The 9392-nt window shown below is 41.4% G+C and overlaps 1 protein-coding gene across 1 annotated transcript; it reads right to left on the bottom strand.

The window, feature by feature from the left end:
• Positions 1-6162: 6162 nt before the first annotated feature.
• On the bottom strand, positions 6163-6711 carry LSM1 (LSM1 homolog, mRNA degradation associated). Its single transcript, XM_086958929.1, is given in 2 exon segments — positions 6163-6561; positions 6564-6711. Coding segments are annotated over 2 exon segments (360 nt in total). The 5' UTR covers positions 6628-6711; the 3' UTR covers positions 6163-6265.
• Positions 6712-9392: the final 2681 nt, after the last annotated feature.

Here is a 9392-nt window from a genome sequence, read left to right as displayed (position 1 = left end):
CACTTTTAATTTTTTTTTCAACTGGTCACATTGCTCGTTGAATGAATGAATGAAGGAACATTTGTAGAGCGCGTGTTACCCAGGGAAAACCTAGCGCTAAGACACCAGGTAAGCTACGAGGAAATTACTGGAAGAGGAACGTTTTCACAAGTTTTCTGAACATAAGATGGTCAGGTTCAGGGCGTATGTGCAATGGAACACCGTTCCAGAGTCTAGGACCATTGTAGGAAAACAATCGGCCTCCGCTTCACGCATATTTGATCTTAGGCACACAGATTAAACCTTTTTTCCCTGACCTGAGGGTCTTGTTGGGTATGTACCGTTGACTCCAAGTATGGATCAAAGGCGAGCCCTTTCCTGAAAGTCATTTATGAATGATACGGAGAGCTTTGCTGGACAGGGAGCCAATGAAGAGAGGCAGGGCTGGCCTAGCAGAAGTACGCTGGGGGGCATTCATTAGCATACGTGCTGCACAGTTTTGTACGACTTGTAATCTGTTAATAGTAGCCAGGGGGCTCCCAGATATAGCGCATTGGCATAATCAAGCCAAGACAATCCAATGTCCTGTACCAATAATAGTCTTGCTGCGAACGGAAGCATAGGAAGTATCTTTCTAAACCTTCTGAGCAGTCCGTAGCAGTGTGCTGCCACAGTACAGGATTGATCTCCAAAATCTAGGTTGGAGTCAATCCATACTCCTAAGCTCTTGACTCGATTGTTCGGGACCAGGGGGGGTCCCAAACAATTAGGCCACAAGTGATCAATATTTAAAGGAGCGGATTTCCCAAAGAGCATAAGCTCGGTCTTAACTCCATTAAGCTTCAAGAAGGAGCTGCTCATCCATCCTGAGACTTTCTGGAGACAGGTGGCCAGATCCGGGTTTGATCGGTTAGGTTGTTTTAAGGAGACAATCAATTGAGTAGCGTCGGCATAAGACACAACCTGTACCCGAAATGGGAGTACTGTTTCTGCCAATGAACTCATGTAAACATTGAACATCGTGGGCCTCAGGGAGGAGCCCTGAAGCACCCCACAAGTCAATGAAATAGTTTTTGAGGAACATTCTCCTTCAAAAACCGAGTATACCCTATCCTGAAGAAAGGACTGTAGCCACTTAAGTGCCAGCCCAGTCACTCGAGCATCCCTCACCCTTTGTATCATGAGGTGATGGTTGACGGTATCGAAGGCTGTGCTGTGATCCCACAGGATAAGGACAGCGCAGCCTCCACCGTCAAGGGCCTTCCTGATTTCTTCTACTGCAGCCAGCATGGCTGTTTCTGTTCCTTGTTGGGGTCTAAAGCCAGTCTGTGTAACATGTAGCCGGTTATTATTTTCCAGAAATGTTGATAAAACTGAATTAGTGAATTTTTCCGCTAATTTACTAACCCCTGGAAGCAAGAAAATTGGGCAGTAGTTTCTCCAGTTATCGGGATCAAGGTTGGGTTTTTTAAGAAGAGCTTTAATCTGGCATGTCCCCATTGCGGTGGCACAATCCAAGTTTTAGATGAAGAGTTTATACAGTCAAGCATAACAGGTGACACTACTTCAGAGACTTTTTGAAGAACACTGGGGGGCGCGACGTCTAAAGGAGACCCCGATGTGAGTTCTTTTATCAGCCTTTCCAAGGTTGTGAGATCCAAAAGGGGAAAGTTTTCCAGCTGTGGGCTAGGGGAGGGGGAGTCAGCTCCGCTACTTGATTCCAACATTTGTGAGGTAGTAACAGGGGAAAATGAATTATAAATGATTTGTATCTCCTCAGCAAAAAAAATCAGCAATTTGATCACACCGCAATTGGATAGGAATGAGAAGATTATTAGCAATTTTAAATATCTCACGTGAAGAGTTTGCCGTGAGGATCTTTCCCTGATAGTAAAGAGCTTGAGTATTTTTAATTTCCTTTTTATATGTTTTGCTGGCTTCTCGATATTAGATTCTACTCAGTGCAGAGAAGTCTTTCCTCCAATATCTCTCACATTTTTTACATGTCTGTTTAATCTGACGTAAGTGGTGGGAATCCCATGTTTTTTTAATCTCCCAGTTTTTCTGAAAATTCTGTTTTAGGGAGAACAGAGTTAAGAGCCTGATCAATCCAATTATTAAGATTATCATTAGCCACAATCGGATTAGGGTGGGTTATAGGAACAGTGTTGGTCAATTTGTTAATAAAAATGTCTGATGGGAGTTTAGACCATCGACAAACAATTTTTGTGGCTCTGTCCGTACATATATTCGTCTCCGGTAACATCCAAGTAAAGGGGAGTATGAAGTGGTCTGACCATATAGTGGGGACAGCATCTCCTACTGAAAGATGGTTAATGTTAGAGAATATAGGCTCCAACAGGTGACCTTTAGAATGAGTAGCGATATTCACTTTCAATAGGAATTGGAACATAGCCAGTTCGTCCACCAGTCCTTGTGTACAGACTGATGACTCATTCTCAAAATGCAAATTGAAATCTCCCAAGATTGTAAAGTTAGGGGAGGAGCTAGCTAAATTAGCTGCCACCTCCGGAAGATCTTTCTTAAAAAGACCAAGGGGTCCTGGGGGACGATATATCAAGATACCCGAGAAGGTGAACGTAGATGTTAAGTGAATCACAAAGGAAAGGCTTTCACAATCAGGAACTGGGTTCACATTTCTTATACAAACAAGATTGGCCTTATAAATTATGCCCAGGCCTCCTCCCTTGCCTGTTCTGTGATCAAGCCTATGAATGGCATAGTTAGATGGAAGCGATTGAACAACATCAAAATCAGTGTCACTACTTAGCCATGTTTCTGTTAAAAAACAGAACATCCAGATTATTTTCTTCGAGAAGCCAATGGATTTCAATTGAATGTTTAGGGAGCGAACGGCAATTAAGTAGGCTCATGGTTAACTTTCCGTCGTTACGAGTGGCAGATGAGGTAGGGAGGGAGATTTGGAAATAGAATCTACAGTTAGTACAATGCAAATTAATGTCTGGCAACAGGACATGTGCACATTTCCTCAGTACCTTGTTCCTCACGGCATGGAGCTATGCTGCATCAAAGTTCTGACCTATATATACAGCTCTACTTTTTATTATCCCTTCATATGGTATAGCCTTGGTTCTTATTGACTTTCATATGAGATGTTCATCACCCTTGAGCCTTTTTGATGGGAAGACTGAAAAAGTTGGAACTCTCTTCTTCACCTATCACACATACATTCATCAAAAACCCTAGAATTTTACCTGTGTTCGGTAAAATGGGTAACTCGCTTGACCCAGTTCCCAAAGCTTCTCCTCCCAAGATTGTGACACCAAAAGACTCAAAAAAGATTCACCTTCCTCACCTGCTACCTCCTCGCCTGTATCCCTGGAAGTATTGCTGGAAGAGACAAGGGCGCTTTACCCCTTTATGGAGGACACTACTACCAAATTGCAGTTTCGGAAAACTGGTTGCAGATGAATGATCGTCTCACAATGGTGGAACAAAGTGTTTCCTCCTTTTCTCAAACAAAGGAGAAGGTCAGCTCTCTCCAGTCTCAGATTGTGTCGTTGCAGCAGCAGGTGGAGGATTTGGAAAACAGGAACAGAAGGAACAGAAGGAACAACCTCTGCATTTACGGTCTTGCGGAAGGCTCAGAAGGATTGGATCCTCTAGTGTTTTTCACAGCTTTTCTTACTAAGTTGTTAAACATGCCTAAAGGAACTTCCCTTAACATTCCATGTGCTCACAGACTTGGTCATCAACGCTCTGCCACCTCCTCCTCTCAGAGACCGAGGGAGGTTATACTTTACTTTCTTGAGTACACAGATTTACTCAAGGTACTCTCTGCAGTCAGGTCCGTCCAACGCATCTCTTGGTCTGGCTCTACACAATTTTTTGCTCAGGATTATGCCAGATCCGCAGCTAATCGACGCAAGGAATTTTTGAATATGAGGACTGCTTTACGTGCCAAGGGCGCTAGATATGGACTTTTCCATCCTTGCCTCTTTAATGTTACTTTCAATAATGAAACAACGACCTATGATGATCCACTAAAATTGCGGAGTTTCCTTAACCTCAGCACAACCGAGACTATGGACTCAATGTCTTAAACTGTTTAACTGATTATCACGTTGATTGTGTTGAATTATTTTCACTGTTTTTTCATAGTTCTATTCATTATCATAGCCCATCTTTTTTTCCTATAACAGTTGTTTAGTCAAGACTCGGGGCCAGATGTATCAAGGCTTTTGCGACTCGCAAACGGCCTTTTTGCATTTTTTCATATGTATGAAAAAATCGCAATTTAAGGAATCGCAATAATTTGCGATTCCTTATTTTGCCATAGCATTTAAGGAATCACAAATTTTGCGATTCCTTAAATGATATGTATGAAACATTTTCAAATTGCGAATTTGTGTTAAGAAATCGCAAATTACCAACAACTTGTAGTTGGTGGTAATTTGCGATTTCTTTAAAAAATGCCCTATTTGACATTTGTCAGGGTGGCATGTGACACACATACATGCCCATAGGGCATGTATGTGTGCCACATGCACACACATGTAGATTTCAGGGGTGCAGCAGGGTGTCTTTGAGACACCCCTGCACCCTTGAAATAATTCTCAAATTGCGATTAGCAAATTGCGAATTCGCAATTTGAGAATTCCTATGGGCCTCCTGGGCCATAGGAATGTAGTGGAAATTATTATTTATTTGCGAATTCGCAAAATGTAAATTCGCAAATAAAGAATAATAAGGAATCGCTAAAAATTTGCGATTTTGTACATATATTCCATTTTGCGAATTCTAAATAGCGATTCGCAAAAAATCGCTATTTAGGATTCGCAAAACGGAATCTTGATACATCTGGCCCTTTGTGTTTTTGATTTATTTTGCGTATTTCTCTCTTCTCCTATAGTAACATTTATTGTTGTTCTTTTTCTTGACATGTTTCTCGATGTTTATTACCCTATGTACCCTCACCCTCTCTGATTGATTGTGGTTTGTTCCTGTCCGATTCTGGACACGCCACTTGGTCCTCGTGGCCTTACCTCCCCCCATCCCTCTGTGATGTCCCTTGACGTAGGTATGTTACTTCTCCTCATCGATTCTCCCATGTTTTTTCTTCTTTTTGGTTCTTCCCTCCTATCTTCCCTTCTATTTCTTATCTTCCTTTTTCCTTGTCTTGCATATTTGTGTTGCACCTTCTTCTTTTCCTCCCTATTTTTCCTCTTGTTCTTTTTCCCAGTTGACTATTCTATTTTCCTACAAGCATTACTTTTTTCTATCAACTCCCCTTCAATGCCTTTTCAATTCACAGATGTTTCTCTCTTCCTGTTTTTCTTTCTCCTATTTCTCATATCAATCTCTCTTACTACCTTTTTCCTTTTCGTTCAAGAGTCTTCTTTTTTTTCTTGGCTTCATTCTATTAACTTACTTTTAAATTCAATCTCTTTATATTTTCTCTCTCTTGGCATATTATGTTCATATAGACAGATTGTTATGCTTTTTACCTTTCATTTGCTAATAGTTTATTGCAACTTCTTTTTGTTAGACATTTTACTGTTGGATTTATGTCTCAGAAAATTATCTCTTGGAATATAAGAGGTTTGTCTTCCCCTATCAAGCAACAGTGTATTTTAATGCAACTGTCCCAGTTAGGAGCCGATATTGTTGGTTTGCAGGAATCCCATTTAAATGCTACTGAGTCTATAAAATTGAAAAGGAGCTGGGTTGGAGATGTTTTTTCTCTCGAGGCGATGGCAAAGAAAATGGGGTCATTACTCTTTGTCAGAAACACTTGCATGCTAATGTACCCTCTCAACAGTCTGATGATAAAAGGTAGATGGCTGTGTACTAAATTTCGAGTGAGGGGTGCAGCGCTATTTTTAATTGTTCAGTCTTATTTTTATTTGTTTCATGTAGTCACTTGCCAACACACATTTTTCACCACGATTAGTAGAAAATTCTTCACATTAAGCAAGGCATAATAAAAATAATACTTAAAATAATTCACCTCTCATAGACATTGTTGCTTGTCAGGCACCATAACCAAATCCCATAAGTGCTCTTTAACTAGCTCTGTCCAATATAAAACAATGATTTTGCAAAGAGAAAATAATAATCAAGCATGATCACTTCACAGTATAAACAGTGGCCTGCAGGGGGGCTTGAATCAAAAAATAAACTCTCTTCCCCCCCAAAAAATTGTTTTTAAACTTGACCTTGGCCTATCAATTTTCAGGCATCAACTAAGAAGATGCCCCCTGCTTCTTTGCAGCAGATGGGCTAGTCCAATGAGCGGTTCCATTCAGTATTCATCGAGCGTATCTGCTCGCGGGATGGAGAGCCCTCGCTCCTTAAGGGCTTGTATTTTAATACTCTCTGCCTACTGTTTGCTCTGCTGTTCCACCCGTTGCTCCTCGAGGATCTCTTCAATTGACACTTGCTGGAAAGGAGTATAATTTTCTTTCTTCAAATCTATTTCCCCTAGAAGAACCACGATTTCTGCTCTTACAACAAATATGCCTCGAGGGATGTCACCATATTTCTTTCCGACATGAATGCGCTCTACTGTCTGATGTAGCACCAGGTTCGCAAAACTGGGAGGAGCACCAGGTGTTTTTTGTATATGTCCTCTATGAGGCTCGCTGTCCCTGGAATGTAGTTCATAATGGGGCGCTGCACACGAGAGGGTCTCTGTCACAGAAGGACCTACAGCCGCTCTTGGAGTACTACATCAAACTGTCGGCTTCCACTGCGTCTGGAAACAGCGCCATCTTCTGTCAACCATACTTCCGGTGCAGCGTTATCTTTGTTGAATGTTTATGCACCTACTAATGGTGACCCTCTGTTTTGGTCCTCTTTGTCTCAGCAACTTTCGTCCTGTTCTGATGAGAATTTTATTCTCGCTGGAGATTGCAGATAAGTGTTGGATCTCTTTACAGATCAAAGTTTATTGGTTCCCTTAAAACCGCATAAGGCACATAAACTATCGGTTCAAACTGTCCAACAATATAAGCTTATTGATGACTGGAGAATTTGTAATCCCACTACTAGAGAATTTACGTTTTTCTCCCCAGTTCATCACATCCAATCCAGATTAGATTATTGTTTTGTTTCTCACACTATTTCTCAATCCTTGCGAAGTGCTGATATTGGCTCTATATTGCTATCAGACCACGCCCCTATCTCTATTTCTTTGGATATGCCCCCCAAAGATACTAAACTCAGAAGATGGAGGTTTAATAATTAACTTCTTCTTGATACAAATTTTCATTCCTCCTTTAGTTCCTTTTTTAACAAATATTTTTCAATCAATCAGACTGATGCTCTTCCCTTTTTAGTGGTCTGGGATGTGTTTAAAGGACTGCCAGAGATTTCATTATTGGCTTTGTTTCTAGAAAACGCAAAAAGGCCCGCCAGGCTACCAATGATCTTTTAGCTGAGCTAAAGAGGCTAGAACACACCTATTACTCCTCAAAATCTAAGAGTTGCCTTTCAGAACTTATTGACAAAAAATTTCAATTTAATAAGGCTTCTACCGACAACGCTTCTCTATATTTGCTGGAATCCAGTGCTAAGTTTTATGGTTGGCAATACAAGGTGGGCAAGCTTTTAGCCAATTATCTAAAGGTTAAGCTCAATAAGTTGGATATTGAAGCTATCGTTGATGATCATAACACCCTACACACTACAGACCCCAAAATATTACATGAATTCCTCCTCTTTTATAAATCATTATATTCTCCCGAGCGCATACCATCTAACTCACACATTACAGACTTTCTATCAGGTATTCACAAATCTTTTGACACTCAAATTGACTTTACCCCACTAGAGGCTGACTTAACACATTAAGAACTTCTTAACGCTTTACAATTACTTACGAAGGACAAAGCACCGGGTCCCTAAATGACTTAATCTTCTAAATCTTTTCGCACTGTCTGGGAAATCTTCAGGTTCTTTTCTAGAAGCACTTGTCTGTTTGATCCCCAAGGACGGGAAAGATTTGAAGTACTGTAAAAATTATAGACCCATGTCTCTTGTAAATATTGATTATAACATTTTCTCTTAGGCTTTGGCTATTCGACTTGAATCTTTTCTCCCTCAGCTATTAGGCGCAGAACAAGCAGGCTTTGTAAAGGGTCACCTACTTTCTGAAAATATCCGTCTTTTCTTCAATATTTTGTCATAAGCCCCACACCTTTTCCACTCTTCGGCTGCGATAGCCTTAGATGCGGAAAAGGCGTTTGACCAAGTGAATTGGTTATACCTATTTCATACGTTGGAATGGTTTGGTTTTGGCCCTCGGATTCTTACATCTCCCTTCTATATTCGGACCCGCGGGCAGCCATCTTTGTCAATGGTACCTCTTCCGTATATTTTGAAGTTAAAAGAGGGGTCCGTCAAGGTTGCCCATTATCCCCGTTTCTTTTTAATTTAGCTTTGGAGCCTTTTTTGTCTAGGATCCGACAGAATGTGGAAATAAACGGATTTGTGTATAAGGATTCCCATGTCAAATTAGCAGCTGACGCTGACGACATTGTGGGAGTGCGGGTCTAATATACAGGCGAGGAGGCTGAATAAGTTTACGAACAGACAGAGATTTATTTTGAACAAGTGTAGGGTCAGGTAAAACAGATGTCCGGGCGTCACTATAGTCTTCTTCCTGGGAATCCTCTTCAGTATCTGGCAATGGTCCTGGCTCTTCGTCTTCGGAATCGAAGGGTGTTCCCCGGAGGCTCATAAAAGAGGAAAGATAGGGAGTCGTCAGAACACTAGTTTACCTTTTATCAGGGAGTTCTAACCCGTCACCCCACCACTGTTGTGCTCAGCGTAAGACAATTGGGGTTGTGATTTTAAACTAGGGTAGTGTTGAGGATAAGGAACCATGAGAAGGGAAAAAATAAATCAAGAGGCTGGTGAGGAACCCTCACTTTAAAGAATTAACTTTCACTTATTTACAAGTATTGCAACATAGAGTTTGGTTATCTTGTGATATTTTCTACAAATGTTTGATCAGAAGTCAGGGTATCTAATCACACATATTCAGTATTCCTCATACAAGTCTGTTTCAGGTGTACTAGTCCGTTTTCTAATCACGGACAATTAAGGGGTACTATTGCGACTCCTTTTACAGGTGTAATGCACTTTACAAGGAAGATAGCGGTTCATTGCACAGAATAGTGAAATATACACCACCCGCCACCCTACAGTGTCCACGCCACCCTACAGTGTCCACCCGCTACCCTCCCGTACAGTAGTGTGATAACCCTTAACTCACCGACTCCTGCCTCAAACTCTCCTGAGTCCGCTGCCGCTCTTCAGCGTCCTCCAGTGGAATCCACCACTCCTCACTCCAGGGCTCGTCCGCTTCCTCGTCCTGGTCTTCTCTTCTCCTGGACTTCTCCTTGTAGTCCTCTCGGCTCCGGTGC

Source organism: Lissotriton vulgaris, chromosome 2_1 (genome assembly GCF_964263255.1).
Source record: "Lissotriton vulgaris chromosome 2_1, aLisVul1.2, whole genome shotgun sequence".
In the NCBI taxonomy this organism is placed as follows: Eukaryota; Metazoa; Chordata; class Amphibia; order Caudata; family Salamandridae; genus Lissotriton; species Lissotriton vulgaris.
This window is presented reverse-complemented; position numbering and strand designations above follow the sequence as displayed.